Below are 22,270 nucleotides of genomic sequence, written 5' to 3'. Positions count from 1 at the left end.
AAAAAAAAAAAAAAAAAGTATAAAAACGACTGCTTGGAGGATGAGATTATAAAAGTAGTTGGTATTTAAGGCATTTAATTGTATTTAAGGCCCCATTGACGTTTCTGGTGAAAATATTTGGCCTTTTCCAGATACAGACAGAGATTTGCATGTCATTAACTGGAAGGCTTCAACTGCGCGCTCCGTGTACTTGTCCTCCCAAACGGATCATGTCATCGCTCCGTGGAGGTGGTCCGATTTAGGGGGGTTTTGATGCAGTGATAGCCAAAGCAAAATTTAGGGGGATTTTGATGCAATGATACCCAAAGCAAAGACACGGGGGCGTTGTCGTTCTCTCCAGTCTCACAAACAAACGCTTTTGTTGGCACACAGCAGGTACCTGAGTGAAAAGCATGGTGTAATCGTTCGATTGCGAGGCAACGTCTACCTACGAAAATCGCCGCGAGGCGCGCGCAGCTCCACAGGGATCATAGCGCAAGCTCGGTTGCGTCTGACGTAGAGGGGTTTCTTGGAAGAAAACATAGCTGGACCACTCACATGATACTGACACACTATATAGGATCGGATATAGAACCAATAGAATGACTTCATTGGTATTTTCTACCCGTTTTCCACCGATGGGACTCGATGAGCATGGAATAGTAGTAACAGCGCGCTGGTGAGGATGCGGATCGCGGGATTAAGCTGACACAAAAGAGCGTGTACACCGTGTTTAATTGCGGATTAATCGAGAGCATCGTCTTTGCACAACAAGGAGACGCTTCTTTATTAGTGGGGAGCCAGACGCGCGGCGGGGAACGTTGACCGCGTCGCTCGGATGGTGGTTCCGTGGACCGCGCGACTATGTCACTGCAGTGCTGGGTGATTGTTCTGCTTGGGCTAATGTCGTACTTCAACCCGGAGAGAGCACTGGGAGCCCCGCAGAAGGAAGGTGAGCGTGTCGTTTAGACGGCGTTATTGATGCGCTCGGGGGGAGGCGGCGATGAGACGCTATATGAAAAAGGCATAATGTGACAGTCTGATTAAAATATTTTATATGTCTGGATGGGGTGAATCATGTGTGGCGACGCTAATTATTATATCATAATTAAATAATATCTATTAGATCTAGTTTCATGTTGGCACTATATATTGAGCCCAGTAGATCCCGCACTGATGATGATAATAATAGGTGTCTGGCTGGTATTCTGGTACGCATGTTTGATTCTACATTGTGGGCCTAAAAACATCTCTCCTCTATGTTATTTTACCTATGGGGCTGGGGTAAATCATAGTTTGTACATAACGCAATTTTTCCTGTTTGTCCCTATTTTAGCTGTTCGCAGATCTGCATCATACGCGGCGTTTTATTATGTCGGATGTTTTATTCCGCGCGTTATTTTAGCAGTAGCGTGAACACAATGTGCCAACAGGCCCGTGTGTTTATTTGTGTGTTTTCGTATGCAGTATGGATAACCATATGGTCAAAGAAGGGAACTGCGCACAGGTCCGTGTCTGCCAAACTCTGGCCACTGTCCCTCGAACAATAAAAGGTTATCAGATGAATAATATTACCCTTCATTTATTTTCACTGCTACCTGCTCAGTAGCCTATGCATTTCCATATAGATAAAGTAGACTAATTCCGCAGGGTGATTCTTGAAATCAAAACGCGTGTCTATTAATTGCAAACGTGGCGTTTGTAGTTGTGATTTTTAGTATTCATTTACGCTTTTAACTTTTTTTTTTTTTTTACTACTAGCCAGATCTTTAGCAACACAAATAACGTTCGAGTGTTCCGACATCATTTGATATTTTGAAATTATAAAGCTTTATATTTAAATTTGAAAATAATAAATGTAAAAATCCAAATTATGTATTATAATTATTAATATTATATAATGTATATGTAATGTATATGTAATTTTCCTGAAAATACCTTCTATAGGTTTAAATGGGCACATCCTCAAATGACCTGCACCGTTTTCACACAACAGACCATAATGACTGCTTGTGACTCTTTTTAAACAGCCTTGCCCAGCTTCAACTAGGTCCTTGCTGTCAGTCCTTATGTGTCCAAAAATGTCTTTGCGGTGCCTATGCTATTTTAGGAAAACCATGACCCATGGCCTCTAGAAGTTACATTAATTATTGCAAATGATAAAAGCTAATAAAAGCTAAATAAAAGGGAGGTGAAGATTCTCTAGCAATGGCATGTGTGCTAACATTGATCAATAAACAATGAGGTTTCAAATCAATTGAATACATTTTAGTAGTGGATTGTCTTAGCAATCATAATGCCAAAGGAATTTAACCTCCTTGCCCTCCTCCCCACCTTCTCTTCTCCACAGATGGCTCTCCTAAAACAAATGGCCCAATTGAGGTACAAAATCAAGTATGGCACCTTTCCTTTTGACCCAGCAACCCTGCAGAAACAAGAATCTTTTTCAATAATCCAGTCCCTTCCCTTAAAAAAGGCCCTACCCCCAAACAAAACTCCAAAAACCTTCCCTTCTTCTTCAATAGTGACGAGTACAAGAAATGTCTTGTATGATGACTCTCTGGTTTATCTCCTTTGCTTCCCTTAAACTTTAACTCTCAAACCCCTCCCGAAACCCATTCTGAAGGTGATCTATTATGAGTTCCTCTGCTTTTCTCTGTACTTTCTCCCCTTGTGCAATGAAAACACTTCATTGGATTCCTGTGCTATGTTCTGAATGTAACGCTGCCCTTTTCAGATTTTCCCTGTTAGGAATATTTACAAGTTAGCTTTAACTCTATCTATCTATCTATCTATCTATCTATCTATCTATCTATCTATCTATCTATCTATCTATCTATCTATCTATCTATCTATCTATCTATCTATCTATCTATCTATCTATCTATCTATCTATCTATCTATCTATCTATCTATCTATCTATCCCTTAATATTTTTAAGACTGCATATGTAAAACTCTGCCCTCTTTTTTTCCCCCTCAGTCTCTCTGTCCCGGGACAGCTCTCTCTCTCCTCCCCCTTATGTGATTATTCTCATCTCCTGCTCTGGGCTGGTCTCATTTGTTCTGTTGCTTCTCACCTGCCTTTGCTGTAAGAGAGGAGGTGTGGGATTCAATGTAAGTCCCTTTAGTGTGTGTATTTTTTACATGTAGGTGTATGTGAATTTTGCATAACGTGGGTGTTACTAATAATAATATGAATCAGCATGAAACATATGTTTTCTTGTTCATCTGATGGTGGTTAAATATCTTCTTTTTTATATATATTCCCTCCTCCACCTTTCTCTTTCAGGAGTTTGATAATGCTGAAGGGGAAGAATGCTCTGGGGCATCCAGCCCTGTTCCTGAGGACAGTTTGTCCTCCTGTCCATCACTGCCGGAGGTCTACACTCTTCCACTGCGGGATAAGAACTGCTCAATTCTACCGAATGGCACAGGTAAACCCATTTACTAAGGGCAATATGCACATCGAACTCCATAACATGTTCATAAGTGACAAGTAAACTGTCAATGTACAGTTATATATACATATATATATATATATATATATATATATATATATATATATATATATATATATATATATATATATATATATATATATATATATATATATATATATATATATATATATATATATTATAACTCTCTTTAACACAGTCTTATTGAAACCCACAGACACCTCCCAATGTTTCCGAAGGCACTCTCTCAACTACCTGCAAGAGATTGGAAATGGCTGGTTTGGGAAGGTAAACAAAAGATTTCTAATCTCAGGAACAGCTTGAATTGTAACTAACACTAATGGAAACCTATGTTGGTGGGGGTTCCCAAGAATTTGTAAAGGTGTCATATTATAATTTCTTTACATACCCCTTTATGTAGGCTGTTTCAGGTAATAATAAAACTGGAAGAAAGTAATTTATAAAGTGTATATTATGTATATGCACTTGAAACTGATGTTTCTGAATCAGTGTCTCAGAGTGTAAATATTGGTGAAATTGATCATTCTACTCAAGCAAGTATTATTATTATTAAATATTACACTTAAAATGTGATTTTTATGACTTTCTCTTTCTTTTCGTCTTTTTCATTTGTACAGATATAGCATAGTAAACTTTTTTTTCTCTGGTATAACTGTTTGATCTGTCTCTGGTAGGTGATATTGGCTGAAGTGCTGTGTGACTACAGCTCCTATCAGGCTGTGGTGAAGGAGCTGAGAATCAGTGCTAGTCCTCTGGAGCAGAGGAAGTTCCTGGCAGAGTCCGAGCCATACAGGTCAGAAAGACTGGGTCGCTCTGCCTGGCATCATGTCTTGCTGATTGTTGTAATTCCTAGTTAGTCCATGCTTTTTTTAAATTATAGTAGTGAAAATGAAATGAAGATTTCTGCTGCTTTCTATTGAGGCTATTATTTGCCACTTATTGATCAATCAGATTGCTCATTCAAGCATTGGATTACCTTATTTTTGTGCTCGTTTATTTGCATTACAATGGCTTGTGTTGGCTAGGAAGGTTTCATTTGAACGCTGGGCATGAATACATAAACACATGATGTGTTTGGGCCCAGATGCCCCTGGGAATGCTAAAAAAAATTATAGATCTATTTATTAGACCAAAGTTTTATTTTAATTACATTTGCAATCTCAATTTCTCTTCTCCCTCTAACCCTTTAAAACTTATGTTTACAAGAACTTTGACATCACAGCTAATATTAATCGATTTGTTTTTCTCATCTCACAGAAGCCTGCAGCATCCAAATATACTGCAGTGTTTGGGCCAATGTAGTGAGAGCGTTCCTTTCCTCCTGGTCATGGAGTTTTGTCAACTGGTGAGAACCAAGATTTGGACATTGAAACCGATTTTAGATCATTTTTTTAAGAGAAAACAATTAATGCCTTGGATGATGTGTTTGTCTGTTATCGGTAGTTCAGGGAAATACAGCTAATGATGTATTCATGAATTACTGCAAATTCTGTTCAGTGAAGCAATTTATGCAAGAATGGATTCATGATGTATTGGATTATATAGTGAATGTGTTTTTTCTTTTCTTTTTTGCAAAAGTATTCTGCATGTTTCATTAACAAGGCCCATTGTGTACTCATTAGACTGAACAAAATGTAAATAAATCAGTGTATTATGAAATCATAAATTGTCTTAGTGCTTTTAATTATAAATTTGATCCTATGAAAATAGGTATCAATTAATTTTCTGGATTTTCAATTTTCGTGTCTTTATCCACAGGGTGACCTGAAGAGGTATTTAAGAGCTCAGAGGAAGTCTGATGGGATGACCCCTGACCTGTTAAACAGAGACCTCTTGACCTTACAACGAATGGCATATGAGATCACCTCAGGACTCTTGCATCTCCATGAGAACAATTACATTCACAGGTAAGACTGAGGAAATCTTTAACTTTAAAACTGTTCAGGATCACGTGACTGACAGATATAAAGCATTTGTAAAAAATGCTTGATCAAAAAATGTTGATACTATTCTTTGTTTGTCTGTGTGTTCTCCAGTGATTTGGCACTGAGGAACTGTCTCCTCACTTCAGATCTCACTGTTCGGATTGGAGACTATGGCCTCTCGCATAATCAATATAAGGTACTTAAACAATTACTAAACGTCATTCCACTTCACATAGATTTTACAGAACAGGACCTCAATCAGTCGGTATCTTAGGGTTTCTTATAGTATAGAATTTATTTTTTCTGTACACTATAGAAAATGATTTGTCAGTATTAAAAACAAATATTTCATATTGCATAATCAGCATATAGATGCATAATGGTTTTAGAGCAGCTTAGCCTCTTTACTAGGAACTTTGATAATGTGGTTTTCCATATTTTACACAAACAGGAGGATTACTATCTAACACCAGACAAACTGTGGATACCTCTCCGCTGGATTGCCCCTGAACTTCTGGAGGAGTTTCGTGGGAATCTGATTGTCACTGATCAAACCAAAACCAGCAATGTGTGGTATGGAAAATTATAGACAAATATATTTATAATGGAAATTTAAATGGAAAGACCAATAATAGCACATAAATAAAAAATAACAGTAATGGAGTTAGCTTTTTTATTATTATTATAAAAACATAAATAATATTTTGACTTTATATTCTGAGGAGTCAACTTGTTTCATTTCCTGAATTTTTATTTTTTTTCTAAACTTCCACCACTTTTTTCCCTTCATGTGACAACTGACAGGTCACTGGGTGTTGTGATATGGGAGCTGTTTGAATTTGGGGCTCAGCCGCACAGACACCTGAGCGACGATGAGGTTCTCACCTTTGTTATCAGGGAACGACAGATCACTCTGGCTCAACCTCGCCTCAAACTCGGTCATGCAGACTATTGGTCAGTATTTTTAATGGCTTTAATTAGATAAAACACTATCTGCAAGCAGATGCAGAAATAGAATTCAGTGAGTGTATTTTGTCTTACTGCACTAAAAAATGAGAATAAAAGAATAAAATGAGAGAAAAGTGAATGTAATCTAAATAAAGTAAAATATGTAGTATTTAATGTCACATACTAATATGTGAACTATTTTTGCATGTTTCATTAGGTACGAGGTCATGCAGTCTTGCTGGCTACCCCCATCCCAGCGGCCAACGGTCAACAAAGTCTTCCTCCTTCTCTCCTCTCTCCTTGCTGCAGAACAAGGAAGTCGTAAGTGTGCTAGAAGGGATGATGATGAGGAGGATTATGAGGAAGACAGTGGAGAAGGAAGGAGAGGAGAGAGTGATGAGTCGTTTGAAAGACGTTGGGATGCCCTCCGGCCCCCAGCTTTTCAGTCAGCCGCACACAAACTTCTGAGGGAGAGAGAGTATGGGAGGGAGGATGGCTGCCTCAGAGAAAACGGAAACTCTTTTCCACTTTTGGACCCTGTGGACAATATGATCTCTCCAACATCTGAGCTAGATGACATTCTTACTGTAACAGAGACCAGCAAAGGGTTAAACTTTGAATACTTCTGGGAAAGGGCCCATGGCAGGAGAGGTTACAAACCACTTCCTCCTCCTCAACCAATACCGACACCCAATTCTGGCCACAGACAAACCTTGGACACACCGACCGTCGTCCCTGTGATCAGTGCCCGCAGCCCTTCACTGGCCAGCGAGTATTACATTCGCCTGGAAGAGCATACTCCCCAGGATAAGTCCCCTAGTCTAGGAAAAGGGTGCTCTTTTAAAAAAAAAAAGGTGTGTTCTGGAGATCTGGAGCTGGTCGAGCTTCAAACAGGGACTACTGGAAAAGACAGGCCAGCTTTCAATCAGCAAGATGGCTTTATGAGAGGCACCTCTCAGACTGTCAGATCCAGTGAGGTAAAGCTTATGGTTCCAAACACTGGCTTGGTTGAGTTTAGTAAGGAGAACTGTAACCGAGTGACGGATTACGCTGTTATAAACATTGGAGAAGCAAACCAAAAGTCATTTGGTCCTCAAGCACCCATTCTCCCGCCTAAACCTCGTTCAATGTCTATGTCCTCTGGTAGCCATCCACACTCACGTCCCCTGCCTGTTCCTCCACTAGGTTACGCAAGAACATACGGGTTAGACATCTACCCTGGATCCTCGTTCCCGACAGGCAAAGTTGAGACCTCTGATTCTTTACTAATAAGTTCACTGTCAAAAGTCAATTTTGACCATCTGAGCTTAAACCGCACTCATCAGACACTGCCCCCATCTCCATCACTCTCTCCTTCTATTCCACCATCTTCTGGCAGTCACTCCTTGTTCCTCCCACCTCAGACCTGTCCTCCACCTCTCCCTCCCCACTATAGACTCCAAAAGGGTCAAAGGTACTCTTCAGAGACATATTCCAGATACAATGTGATGCACTTACAAAGAGACCCACTAAGCTGTAACCATACTGATGAGAGACATGCTGACAGAGGCATGACACGGTCTCAGTCTTTGTATAATTCAAGAGATGGTTCAGAGACATACACTACAGACAATGAGTCCTGCTCCAGAATGACTAGATCCCAATCCACAATTCCAAAAATTGAGAGAACATCATCCTCTAGTCCAGAGCTCTCAAAGGACTATGAAGATGATGATGACAATTCACCTTTCATGTCACCGCATAGATCCAGCAGTGGCACAAACATTCAGCACACCAACCTGGCTGATGAACCCGATCCAGCTACTGCTGAGCTTTTCTCAAGGGGAATGAAGCGAACACAATCCCGCCTCGCAACCATCCTGCCGGCCCTATGGAGGGAAGACGCAGTCATGCAACGTGAGCGAGTTGCAGCCGCTAGGAAATCTCCCATACATTTGTTTCTGACTGAGATCTCCAATGACCCTGTGAACATGAAAGATGGAGAAAGCTTATGGGAACAAGAAAGTGATGGAAGGAAAGACAAAGGAATGCAGAGATCCCAGTCTCTTCTCTCAGAACTCGACTCATCCACACAGGTTTGGGCCTCAGACAAAGACTCCCTGCCTGGTTATGAAGGCAGTACCAAAAAGAGAGATTTGTTCCTTACAGAGATTGAGACATCTGTGTCAGATTGTGAGGATGCATATGATGGCGAAGGTGGCACCCCGGTTTCCAGATTTGGAACTACTCCTCATCCTTTTGCACATCCCTCAGATTTGTCAGTGTATGCAGAAGCTGAGGAGGCTTTTTCATCAGGGATGAAGAAGTCTCATTTCGGGCTCTCTGAAATATCCATTGAGAGTGATGAAACGGAGCCGAAGAAAGGGGAAATGACGAGAGAGGAATTTCTGAAGGAGATTCAATCTGCTGAAACATTTCTGACTGAAATTATTACAAGGCAACGCCAAAAGGAAGAAAGTGTATCACCTACTCCATTGTCTCCTGAGTATGAGTCAATATGCATTGACCCAGAATTGTCTCAGACAATACAGTTTGAATCAGAAAGAGCAAGAGCAGGAAAGCCGCCAGGTGACACAAAAGAAGCAATTTATGCTCAAGTCACCAAGCGGGCGAAAAGGAGTGAAATAAAAGTTGCTATGCGTCCAGAAATTCCAGTACTTCACATTGCATCTGATTTACAAAATCTTGAATCAGCTCAGAACTTAACTCCAGTCAGTCACCTTTCACCTGAAATGGAGCTAGAGAAACATCCCCTTAATGATTTTTCTCCCTCAGAAGTACTGCCTAAAAATGGCCCTCTATTGGAGCAGATATCTCCCACTATAAAAGAGAACCAGAATTCTCAAGTGTCTCACGATCAGCATGACTGTGTAAGTGATGGTCCAGTAGAACCCAGAAATATGCATAATGTTAATGGTACACTGAGTTGTGACAAAAATCAAATCACTGATGATACACAAATTGGAAGTGTAGATGGAAATTATTTGAAGAGCATGTTTATTCAGCCAAAAGAACTTACACAGAAAAACATTCACAGTGTTTCAACTGAAATTGAGGTGATGACATCAAATGCAACATTTGAAAATGTACACAGTAAGAAACTGCCAGAAAGTCTAAACCAGAGGCCAAATTTATCAACTTTCCTTGATCCTTCACAAAACAGTAATTCAGCAGGTGACCCAAGCTCTACAAAGGAGAGGGAATACAGTTCAGATGTGAGTCAAGACTGTCCCACAGCCAATTTGCTAATGGAGACATCCTCTAAATCCCTTGAACAAACCGATTTGCCTGACAAGGACACCAGTTCAAGGACTGGGTGTCATGATCAAGACGTGAAAATGGAAAAAGAGCCAATACTTCCAAGTGACTCTTCATTCTCCTTGAATGAATCAAGCACAGATGCATTCTATTCGCCTATGGTGCATGAACCCAACTCTGATCAGTCACTTTCCACCATGACCCCCACAGATTCTGTATTGTCACCTTTGACCTCTAGTTCACTAGACTGCCTCACACCGGGAGATTCCTGGTTGGGTGGAGGAAACAGTGGATGGAGAGCCCTGGGAACTGAAACACCACATCGGGATTCAGCTTACTTCTCTGACAGTGACTGGGATGGTGGAGAGGGTTTAAGCAGAAGAGGCAACGATGTACTTGGCCCTTCTCGTCCAGGTAGCGTTCAAACAGGAGAACGAGGAATATTGATGGGAATTGAGGAAAAGGTTGAGGATGAAGGACTACTGGAGAATTTAGAAAAGGAAGTGGAGATGAAACAAGATATGCAGGGATTGTGGGGTTTGAATGAGAGAGCTGATGTAGAGAAGGGTTTCAAACAAGGTGTTGTCATTTCAGGAGATTCTCAGAGTGAATGCAATGCTGAGTTTATTGCCAGGTTTTTCTCCAATGGACAGGGTGAGTCAAATAAGGGCGTTCCATTCAGCAATGGCTACCTTAACATCCAAAACTCCTCTTTAGTTAAAAATACTGAGCTGTTCATGTCTCACACACTTTCGAAAGAAAGAATGCTTCACGATTCAGGTGCTACAGATCCCAGACTGCTCACTGACATGGTCTCAGAGCCTCAAAAACCCATTTCTGGACCAGTTTGTCAAGAACAACTCATCGAACATTGTTCATATTTGCAAACAGCGGAAAATAAAGAGGAACGTTGTACATCACCTGAATTCCCAATTGATGAACAGTCATCAGACAAAAGTAAATCCAGGTTATCACGGTTTTACAGCTTTCAATCTGATTATTCAAAATGCATCACCAGCCCTGATATAAACACAGAGCTCAGCAATGATGACACCAAATGCGGCTTGAACCAATTCATCTGGTCTGAGACAAAAGCTGAACAATCTACAGTAGAAGAGAAGGGTAAGCTTGATATCCAAGATGCAGATGCAAATGAACTAGGCTTGAGAAACCTCTCATATTTAGAAGAGTGTGAGGATCAACAGGCAAAGGAGAGGTCTGAGAGTCAGCTAGCTGTAGGGGAGCTCTGCTTCACTGTCAAGGAATCCCCCCAAAGTGCTGCAGATGAGAATGCCAGCAGTATGGAGATCTCAAAAGATGAACATTCTGATGAATTCAGCAGAGGTGCCTCAGTGGGTCTTGAACTGAAACAGAAGGAGTTGTGGAGTGCCCTTGAGGAAGATTACAGTACGGAGGTAAATGTGAGAGAGGAATTCAGCTGCCAAACATTTAAGCAGGGAGAACTTCACCTTTGGCCTGTAGAAAATGACCAGTGGGCTGCAGCTGAAGCTCAGACACCGGAAGCAGGGCTTGGATCAGAGCTCTTCCCAAATTTTGGAAAAAAGGCCTGGGGGGAGGAGGAACATTTAATGGTGAGTCATGAATTTTGGGAATCTGAAGCAAATGATGAGCTTGCAGATAGTGAGTCACATCCCTCTACTCAGAGAATATGTGAAGATGCATTTAATGATGAGAAGCTAGGACGGCCTGATTATCCACCACATGAGATCCTTTCTAGTGGGGCAAAGGGAACTCAGCAGGCACTTGTAGAAAGGCTCGATTTTCAGCAAGAGGAGAACATGGAAAATCCAGACATGGAAAATAGAACACCAGAGTGCTATTCTAGCAATATAAAGATGGAAGCTGAGAATCTGGAGAACCCAGAACTGGAGGCACCTGTACAACACAGACCTGTTGAGGTGGTGATTGATATCCAGACATGTTTACAACATTTTGTGGGAGGTGAATTGTTTGGGGACAAAGATAATGAAGAGTTTGACAGTCACGAAAACGTAGTGGGTGTAAGAGGTTGTATGACTCACTCTCCCTCATTTTCTATTACAAATGCTTCTACTGATGAGTTGGAACCTGTACAATGTCACCAAGAATCTCTTTCTACTCATAATAACAGTGTACAAATGGACCAAACCGAAGCCACACGGACACCCAAAACTGAAGCAAGCAAAACGTTGGTTGCAGCACTTGAAGGCCATCAAACCTGCACAATAGATATGTCAAACTCAACCACTGACTTAGGTGATAGTTCTCATATCATTTCACTGTATCCAGAGTGTCTCAGTACAGAAACTATTAGACGTAATGTTGACTGTCCTGCCGCAATCAGTGATGTATTTTTTGAGAAAGGAAGATCAGATTCTCCATCTTGCCCAAATCTCACCATTAGCACTGATCCAGAGCCATGTAAGATTCATAGTAGCAGCGTTCAGTGTTCAGCCCCTGCACTAATTTCAATGGAGCTTTCTGAATGTGCTGCTTCCCCATGTGCAGGAGTGGGTAAGTGCCAAGGCCCAAGTACTTTCCCGAATACAGTACACCACATAGAAATCAAGACCAGTTCAAGTCCGTTCTGTGCTGCAGAACAAACATCTAATAAAGGACATGAGGAACTGTCTGACTCTTCTGATGATGTTAACTGTTTAGATCAGTCTTTTGAAGAACTTGCCACCAGTACCACCACACACAGCAAAGGTATCACCGCAAACCTGGGAGAAAAACTGCACACATCTCTCGTAAAAGAATACCACATTCACCCAGAATCAAAGGCTGTGGATGACAAAAATAGCCTGTTCAAGAAAGTGGCCCATCCACCTCTCTCCCAATGTTCGCTGAACTCCATCCCTGAGTTGTTGATCTCTGAGTGGAAGGACATGGATGAGGAGCCTCTAGAGGATTTTGAAAAACTGGAGCAACTGTGCTGCATTTCTGGAGATGAAGAGACCCTTGGAGATCTGTTTTTAGGAAACTTAGATCTGCTTGAATCTTTGAAGAGAAATCCAGAGCAAAGAACTAGTGGTGCTGGTGGAATAATAAATCATCATGACTCAGCAGATGCAGAGGGGATGATGAGAGAAGAGCTAAAAGAGGAAGTTGATGGGATATCGAAAAGTACCACGGTTGTCTTGCAACAGTCAGAGCAATATGAAAACATTTCTCCAAATTTCCCTGGTGAAGCTCAGCAGTCAGTGGAAAAGAGAACGGGGCAGCTCGTGCCAACATCTCTCTCACCATGCAATTCTGCAGATGGTTCCAAAGGGCAGAGGTCTCTTTCAAAAATGCAGGCAAAAAATGGACTGATGATGCAGGTGAGTAAAAACTACTATGACCTGTACTCTATTGATGCTCTGCTATTTCTGAAATTCTCTTTGTCTTTTTTTAGGTTTGTGAGGAAAGACTCCAGTACTCTCTCAGTGAAAATGTTAAAGCCAATGTCCTGTGGGGGTCTGCAGTTAGTGACAGTGTGATTCAGCGCCCTTGGGGAGCCTCTACCACTTCGTCCTCTGAAGAAAATGTTGCAAACAAAGATTTCCAAGAAAATGAGAGGTGTGGTTATGCTCCAGAAATACTACGAAAATAGATGAAGTGATGAATAAAACAGCAATATTCTAAGAGAGAGATAATATACCTATTTAATACTATTTTAAGAGTAATAATAAAATATCCATCATATTCTAAATTTAATAAATATGAACTGTAGAGAAGGTGATGTCATCTTGGCATTTAATGTAACCGCAGTCTTTGCCTTTAAATCAATTTTAACTGAATGCATTTCTTGGTTAAAGAAGGTAAAAAAAAATAATAAACAGACTTCATCTTAGTGTAAATGATTTATCTTAGCAGTAAAGAGGAGACCCCACCCTCCTCTCCTTCTGTGTCTGTGAGTGAACCTGCTGAAGCAAAGACAGAAGGAATTACTGTGCTCGAACAGCCTGAGGTTACACCTTCACTGCCAGCTGCAAATCAAGCTATGAAAGGTACTGTGAACTGAAAACACTCATAAATTAAAACCAAAGAACTTGAAAAAGTTGATATTTGAAAGATTATTCTATTTTAATTGAACGATTTGGCTAATTATCCCGTTTTTATCACATTAGTCTCTGAACCATTATGAGGGGTTGATAGCTAGTTGAAATACCAAACCGAAAAAAAATGGCCAGTATTTTTTTAATTGATATATTGTTATGTAAACTTTTATAATAATCTCTCTCTCTCTCTCTCTCTCTTTGTATCTGTATATATGTATGTATATATATACATACACACACACATATAACACCATTTTCTTTGATGTTTATCTTTCATCTCTTCATCTGTACCATCATTTTGTTTCAGCTAAGCTGGCCCGTCTCTCTTTATCCCTCCCTCCGCTCGCTCTTTCTCTTCCTCTCTCACCAAATGCCAAAGGAGGAGGATTCTGGGAAGGGGGAGAGCACAGAGGGGGAAGGAGGAGGATTGCTTCAACAGGTAGCGATCCAGATGAAGATGATGAAGAGGAACAGGAGGATGAGTCTCCCAGGCGCGTCATCGTTGTCACAGAAACAGATGTTGACAAGAGAGTGGGTTTGCGCAGCTTGCTGAAATCACCAAAGGAACAAGTGGACAAAGAGAACCGTGACCGTGGGAGGAATGTGTCATTTTTTGATGATGTCACAGTCTATCTTTTTGATCAGGTATGTCAAGGGTGTTGTTTATACAGAAAAGTGCCTTCAGTTGCAATTTCACATGTTTAAACATCATCTGGTTTGTTACTTCTCTGTATCTGCCAGGAAACCCCAACCAATGAACTGAGCTCTGGATCTAATAGTTCATCTCCCCAAGGAAAGCCCCCCAACACTGATGGTTTTGGTAAGTGTATTCAGCAGAAGATATGATCATTTTGGCTTCATTTGCAAAGAGCAAATGCAAAACGTATGATTGTACAAACTTCTAATGTCACATTTTTTGTCTTCCGTTCTGATTAATGGCTTTTTTTTTCAGGATCAGGCAACCACAAGGCATCAAAAAGTAAAGACCATGTAGTGAAGGCAAGATCTCCAACTGGAGTAACTTCCGGCTCATCATCAAGGTTTACAGTGAGCCCTGCCAATGACCCACATTTAGTGTGACATACTACAGTTCCCATGAACACCTGGACAGAATGTATGCCCCTGGAGTGAATGAGTGGCCCCCATTGTCATCGGTAACTATGACGACTCCTGGAGGTTATTTTTTTAACTGCAAGAAAAAGAAGGACTCCCGTTTCAAAAGGCTGGAGGCAGTCCAGGTTTTACACACTGCAGTTGTAGTGGTTGATCCACACATAGAAAGTTCCTTCCAAACAGCCAAAATCCTTGGAGTTATGTAAAATCTGACATGTACTTTTGGGCTATGCAATGGGAGTCTTATTATGTACCAGCTTAACTGTTCTATTTTCATGGCTTCTTGAGGTATGTTTGTATTTTACTCCCTTTGAATGAAGGGGAGCACTTTCTCTGACCAGTACATGTCTAGTTGTGAGCTTAGAAATATCAACACGGTAAATTTGTTCTCATTGCAGTCAGACGTTCTTGTAGTTTGTGGTTGAGGAGAAAATCATCTTTTTCCAAATCACAGCAGTGCAGTTCTCATTTAGCATTTGTACAAACTAAATATTAAATTGCAACAGAATGCAAACTCATTTTGAAAACATTTATTTTAATTGTATTCTTAGAATGCACGAAAAAACACAACTGCAACTAACTGTCATGTTTAATACTGTATTTTTTATTGCAAATGTTATTTATTTCTGTATCTAATTTCTTTACTTGTTTATTTATTCTGCATTTGTTTTTTATTTTTAATATATGTTTGTCTGTTGGCTTAAGTCACTTCAGAAATTTATGTATATTGTATATTTAGTTTGTATCAAATTATTTTCTATTAATGTTATTTTCCATTTAATCCTAAAAAACATATCTTTGCATAGGTACAAAGACTTTGAAATGTTTTCTCTAATTTAGCTATTTCTAGATGTCAGTCTGTATCTAGTTGTCATAGGATGTGTCTCTACGCAGGTGTTATTTTCTAATAATGTATTTGACATTAGCTTTTCCTTTATTTATTTCGAAGCAGTAATTATTGCTTGGCATGGAAAAAGAGAAATTAGCATACATAACTACTAATTGACTTATTTATTCATTTTAAGTTTTTTTATCTTATCGTTCATGCAAATGTCTGACTCTTAGGTAGTCCAGATCATTACATCACGTTCAGCATCTGTTTCATTTAGAGGATTCATATTATTCTGTAAGAAGCTGAAGGAGTGAAAATAACATGGAAACTGTGAAACATGTATTGAACTGTTTGCTGAAAATAAATTGTTCTGTCTTATAATATTTTCTGTTCAACATTTTACTTTACTAACATTGTTTTGTATTAACATTATTTTAGTGCATTTTTCCACAATACAGCTTTAACTGGCATAAAATGAAGTAGAACTCCTTAGCGAAATCCATAATACTTTACACTGTACCATGAAGCATAAATCCCATGTTTATTTTAGTTTGACCTAATATCTACCAGAAATTTAGTAGTAAAGGTTGGTCAAAAGTATTTAAAAACAATGAATTATTAAAAGATTGTTAGTATCATTTAAATAGTATTGGCTTTGTCACACGTAACCCTTACCTTATATTTTCCAGTTGAAATTAAAAAAAGTTACAGAAAAAAAAGATATATACAAAAATTGCGGCATTTATTTTATGCCATGAAACCAAAAATATATTTTCTGTTTCGTTCAAACTTTGCACAGACTGAATTCTTAACCATGTTCATCCCTTTGATATTAGTTTAATGCATCCATCTCCTCCAGAGTTAAACAGGTGGAAGGCAAATATGCTGAAAATTGTATCATATGAAAAATTCTTGGCCAGGATTAATAATGATTTGGAGGGTTTTGACAAATCTTGGGGACGGGTTTTTGACTGAGATTGATGGAATTTTTATTGTTTAGTGCGCTTCTCTTTTGTTAAGTCTATTATTTTTGTGGTGTTACATGTAAAGGTACTTTCTAATTTGATTTTAGTGTACCTTCTTATTTTTACATGTGTGTATGTCTGTAGGGATTATTGATAACAGGCCCAAAACGTAAATGTAAATGTGAATTAATCGTGTTTGGAAGCTGTTTTTTTTTTTTTTTTTTTTTTGTTATGGGTGTTTTGGTTTTATTTTGTTAAAAAAATTAAAAATAAATGAAGACTTCAATTATAAAATATTAGTTTAATGCATGCAGTCTATGGTTTAATGTTTATTGAAAATTGCGTGGTTACACACCTTTTTTACAATTCCCAGTGTTGCCTTTTGTGTTCAAAAACGACATTTGATTGATTAATACCATACCATAAGCAAATGATTATTATTTTTTCATGTGTGCGTTCAACAGACTGTAAAAAAGGGGGTGTTCCTGAACACATTTCCCATAAGCCTTTGCTGTAAAACATGACGCATTTAACCTGCGACTTTAGCATTGTTCGGTACTGCGCGTTAGTGTATCGTTGCATTTTGTTGGGTATTGGTATTTTTTATTGAAGTGAGAAGAAAAGAGGCGCTGTGGAAATGTAAGTTTGATCACATTTAACCTGAAAACTATTTTAAAAAACTAGTTCAGCAAAACAACGGTGTTTTGATGTAATTCGCGTGTATTTGCTCGCTCTGTTCGTAGATGTCTCTGGCAGACGAATTGCTTGCCGACTTGGAGGAGGCAGGAGAAGAAGAGGACGGGCTGTATCCCGCTGGAGAAGGGGCTGAGAGTGATGGGGAACCCGGGGAGAATCAAGCCGATGGGGGTCTGGAGGACATACCGGAGGAGATGGAGGTGGATTACAGTGGGACGGAGAGCGTCACATCCATAGCAAAACTACGACACAGCAAGCCAGTGAGTTTTTGACTTCATTATCTCTGAATGGATTCTAATAAGTACCGTCTCCCTTAAAAGTTACACTAACTTATTGCAACTTCTCGACTTCGTACAGTTTGCTGAAATCATGGATAAAATCGGCCATTATGTTGGAAATCAACGTAAAAATTCAGAAGGTGAGTAACATCCATCAAATTTTTCCGAAACATGTGTAAACATTAATTTCTATATATAACACGTTTTTTCCCCCCACTCTCTTCAGTGTCTGGACCTGTTGAAGCAGACCCTGAGTACAGACTCATCGTCGCTGCCAACAATCTCACAGTGGAAATTGACAATGAACTCAGTGCGTTTAATGTTTATTTTATATGCAAACTAATTGTCAAATTACAAGATTTGTGTATCACTTATCAAGCACTATAACATCGTCATTTCCCCATCAGATATCATTCACAAGTTTGTCCGTGACAAGTACTCCAAAAGGTTTCCTGAACTGGAGTCTCTGGTGCCAAACGCACTAGACTATATCAGAACCGTTAAGGTATGAAGATTAATTTGAAAAATATGATGGGCTGAGCACTTTTGAGTAGCCTAATCATGCGAAATGTTACCTTCATATGATTTACATCATCTGATCATTTGTTTAATTTTGTTTAATTAATGAGAATTGAAGATAAACTCTTGTGTGTGTTATATAAGTTAATGTGTTTGTGTGTCTTCAGGAGCTGGGCAACAGTCTAGAGAAATGCAAAAATAATGAGACCCTCCAGCAGATCCTGACTAATGCTACTATCATGGTGGTCAGTGTCACAGCCTCGACCACACAAGGGTGAGCGAGCAGATTTATTTGGTTTGATTACAGGAAGAGTTTTTTTTTATTTTGTTAAATTCTTCTGTTTAAAAGTTTGGAGCTAGTGGGATTTTTGTTATTGAAATAAATGAAATGAACGCAACCTGGGTGAGCAGCAGAGACCTTCAGAAATATTTCAAATCAGATCAACCCCAAACTTTTGAACCGCAATATAATTTTGCTTGGTTTTCTGATTAAATGGTTGGGTTTTGGCAGAACGATGCTTGGTGATGATGAGCTTCAGCGACTGGAGGAGGCGTGTGACATGGCCCTTGAGCTCAACCAATCAAAACACAGGATCTATGAATATGTGGAATCCAGGATGTCATTTATTGCTCCAAATCTTTCAATAATTGTAGGAGCTTCAACTGCTGCCAAGATTATGGGTGAGAACAAGACTGCTGAATTAAAAGGACAGTTACCCAAAAATTACAGTTCTGTTATTTACATGTTGTTCCAAACTCGCATGACTGTGTGAGACAAAAGGTTTATATATATATATATATTTTATTATTATTTATATTTTTGTTTGGGTGACATATTCACTTATGCCTGATGATCACAATAAAATTTGGTGCTACTGTAAAGATCCTTTCATTTTGTTTCCCTGACAACATGTAACCCCCCTCCCCATCATTTCAGGTGTTGCTGGGGGGCTGACTAACCTGTCCAAGATGCCTGCGTGTAATCTGATGTTGCTGGGAGCTCAACGGAGGACTCTGTCTGGATTCAGCAGCACATCCCTGCTCCCCCACACAGGCTACATCTACCACTGTGACGTAGTGCAGTCTCTGCCTCCAGTGAGCAGCAACCTTTCTGCTTTCACTTATTTTTCCTTGCTTTAATTTGATCATTTTGATTCAGAATGTCATGAGTTTTTCTCTGTTTCCAGGATCTGAGGAGAAAAGCAGCTCGTCTGGTTGCAGCTAAATGCACTCTGGCTGCCCGTGTGGACAGTTTTCACGAGAGTGCAGTTGGGAAGGTCAGTGGTTTCATCAAGCTCTACACCACTGTATGGTTTAGAGTTTACTTGCTTCAGATGATAAAGTTAGACTGTATTTGCTGTTAAAAGTCTTTAGAAGCACTGTAGTACTTTGCCTTGATTAACTTGTTTATACACAGGTTGGCTATGACTTGAAGGAAGAGATCGAACGAAAGTTTGATAAATGGCAGGAGCCCCCACCAGTCAAGCAGGTGAAGCCTCTTCCAGCTCCCCTGGACGGACAGAGAAAGAAGAGAGGAGGAAGAAGGTGAGGCTCGTAGAGGGTGGGAATCATGGGTCCTTGTCAACCTAATGAAGCATGCCACAAACTTTCATTTCATGAATCCTTTCATAATTTTTTTTTTTAAAGAAATTGTTTTTCAAATTATATAAAACAAATAAGGAGAAGTACATTAAAAAAAAAAAAAAAAATATATGTATATATATGTATATGTATGTATATGTATGTATATGTATATATGTGTATATATGTGTATATATATATATGTATATGTATATATGTGTATATGTATATGTATATATATGTATATGTGTGTGTATGAATGTGTATATGTATTTTTTTTGTTTTGTTGTATTATATATTCACTCATTCTTATTCATTTTGTTTTATCTTAAAAAAGCAGAACAATTTGCATTGACTATATTCAATATTGACAAGCAAAAAAATGTAGAAAAAAAATACAATAAAAGGGAAGAATAAGAAAGGTGTAAGCACACAATAAAAACTGTGAAGTTATTTTGTTGAATTCAAAATATTGAATTATACGTGAACATATGGAATGGTATGTTAAATTTTGAAGTAGAAAGACTGAAATAGTATTTTCTTGTAAAACCTAATGCAATCATTTTTGTTTTGACGACTTTGAAAAAGAAACATTCTTTTTTTTATGCTCTCAGGTATCGTAAGATGAAAGAGAGGCTGGGTCTGACAGAAATCAGAAAACATGCCAACAGAATGACATTTGCAGAGGTTAGTTGACCTCTGTCAGTATTGCTCCATTAGCATGGCTTTTTGTTTTTAATTCCATAGATTGATTCAGATTATAAACTGTCTCTCTCCCCTGTAAGATCGAGGATGATGCTTATCAGGAGGATCTGGGCTTCAGTCTTGGTCAACTGGGAAAGTCTGGTAGCGGCAGGGTCAGACAAGCTCAGGTCAACAACTCCACCAAGGCCAGAATATCCAAGTCCTTACAGGTATGCATGCTTACTGTAGCATGAGTGATATGAAAGTATTCTAACATGCTGATTTGATGCTCCACCAACATTTCTTATCAGTGTGGAAAACGGTTATGGAAACCTTGTTTTTTTTTTGTTTTTTTCAGGATTATTTGAGAATTAGGAAGTATAAAATAACAATTTATTTGATTATAGAACTTTTATCAGTCTTAAAAAAAAAATAAAAAAAGCATGAATTTCTTTTAAAAACTGACCTGAAACTTCTGAACAGTAATGTAAATTTGATCTATAAAATTATTTTGCATTGCTACATAATGAGCATTTCTATATGGTCTTATGACTGTTTTGCTACTGTAGCGAACCCTGCAGAAGCAGAGCATGACGTACGGTGGGAAGTCCACTGTCAGAGACCGATCTTCTGGAACCAGCTCCAGTGTGGCCTTCACTCCTTTACAGGTACACAAAATCTTATTTGAAAATGGATTGTTTTTACCATTCTTTTCCTGCCTCCACGGTGCAGAGGTTACAGACTTCATGTGCAGAGTGTTTTCTCGTGTTCAAGTACAGTTGATTTCTGTTTGGTTCCCTTGCTGTATCACTGACTGACAGCTGTGGTTTGTTTGGCTGATTTTAGTTAACAGTGTGCACTGTCTTGTCTCTGTCAGGGGCTGGAGATTGTGAACCCACAGGCTGCAGAGAAGAAGGTGGCTGAAGCCAATCAGAAATATTTTTCCAACATGGCCGAGTTCCTCAAGGTTAAGCACGAGAAGGATGATAAAGTGTGAGGCGTTGTGTCAGACGAAAGAAACCACATACATCGACAGCCATGGTCTGATTCACACTTCAGCTGTTAATTTATACTCTATCACACACCCACACAGATGGACTTGTGTGGGAATAGTGACATTTATGAGGACAGCACCAGGACACATGGCTGAAAATTCTTTTTCTGTTCAGAGGAGATGAAGAGGGAGAGGATTTTGGTTTTTGTTAATTTTGATCTTTTAAAATCTATACAAAGGAATTGTGTGTTGTCTGTATATATAACAAATATGCCAGTTTTTTTAATTTCAGTAACTGTAGACAACACTTTGAATAAAGTTGTTCATCTAGCACACATTCATTGTCTCCAGTCCTTTTTCATTTTAGTTCAAAGCTGCCTGTTAATTTCTCTGTGTGATGCATGCTTTGTCCTTGAGGATTTCTTATAGTTTAGGTTGGTATGCATGCTTGTACAAAATGTATTTGACTGCAAGCATTTCAATCACTTTCCTATCAGAGAAGACACAATGTTGTCACATTTTTGAAATGCTATCATTAATTAAAGATCTTAAAACTTCATATGCTAAATTAAAAGCTAAATGTCAAAAAGGTTTGCAAAATCCTTTTTGAATGTTCCTCAAGTAAATGTTTTCTGGTGGTCACCTGAATTGCTTTCCACTCTTTGCAGTGTAGGATGGATTGTGGCAATAAATGGTTGCAAAACAAGGCTGTTTTAACTAAGATAAATATGTATTTAAAGAAATTCTGGTGTCACTTTTATTCTGTCAATCCTGTTATGCCACATTTCATAGTTACGTAATGCATTTTAAATGAATTCTAATAATTGTGACATTTTCACCTTGTCATTTCTTACATAATGATCACCATGTCATGCTGGATTTCTTTTTTCTTTTTTTATGAGAATCACATTCAAGATTAATTGACAGGAAGTAGTGCGCCGCTCATTTTTGAGTTACAAAAATGAAAAATAATT

The 22,270-nt window shown here is 39.0% G+C and overlaps 2 protein-coding genes across 3 annotated transcripts; both read left to right on the top strand.

Moving 5' to 3' along the window:
* The first annotated feature begins 146 nt into the window (after window positions 1-146).
* On the top strand, window positions 147-15,962 carry LOC128030570 (uncharacterized). 2 transcript variants are annotated; one of them, XM_052618302.1, is made up of 16 exons: window positions 147-931; window positions 2,962-3,095; window positions 3,271-3,415; window positions 3,657-3,727; window positions 4,135-4,253; window positions 4,718-4,805; window positions 5,219-5,367; window positions 5,497-5,581; window positions 5,837-5,958; window positions 6,190-6,339; window positions 6,551-12,914; window positions 12,989-13,152; window positions 13,450-13,583; window positions 13,942-14,279; window positions 14,376-14,454; window positions 14,587-15,962. In XM_052618302.1, exons 1-16 carry the CDS (start codon window positions 844-846, stop codon window positions 14,712-14,714), a joined length of 8,358 nt encoding a protein of 2,785 aa, XP_052474262.1. In that variant the 5' UTR covers window positions 147-843; the 3' UTR covers window positions 14,715-15,962. The 2 variants fall into 2 exon arrangements, with proteins under 2 accessions (XP_052474262.1, XP_052474261.1); XM_052618301.1 differs by having other exon boundaries at window positions 148-931; window positions 13,447-13,583.
* A 1,088-nt stretch (window positions 15,963-17,050) lies between these two features.
* prpf31 (PRP31 pre-mRNA processing factor 31 homolog (yeast)) lies at window positions 17,051-21,633 on the top strand. Its single transcript, XM_052618300.1, has 14 exons — window positions 17,051-17,183; window positions 17,288-17,500; window positions 17,598-17,658; window positions 17,745-17,828; window positions 17,926-18,023; window positions 18,205-18,311; window positions 18,549-18,718; window positions 18,975-19,132; window positions 19,225-19,314; window positions 19,455-19,582; window positions 20,233-20,305; window positions 20,404-20,532; window positions 20,872-20,970; window positions 21,180-21,633. The coding sequence occupies exons 2-14, from the start codon at window positions 17,288-17,290 to the stop codon at window positions 21,297-21,299; spliced, it is 1,530 nt and encodes a 509-aa protein (XP_052474260.1). The 5' UTR covers window positions 17,051-17,183; the 3' UTR covers window positions 21,300-21,633.
* Window positions 21,634-22,270: the final 637 nt, after the last annotated feature.

Source organism: Carassius gibelio, chromosome A16, assembly GCF_023724105.1.
Source record: "Carassius gibelio isolate Cgi1373 ecotype wild population from Czech Republic chromosome A16, carGib1.2-hapl.c, whole genome shotgun sequence".
Taxonomy (NCBI): domain Eukaryota; kingdom Metazoa; phylum Chordata; class Actinopteri; order Cypriniformes; family Cyprinidae; genus Carassius; species Carassius gibelio.
Note: the sequence above shows the minus strand (reverse complement) of the source record. Positions and strands in the feature narration are given on the sequence as shown.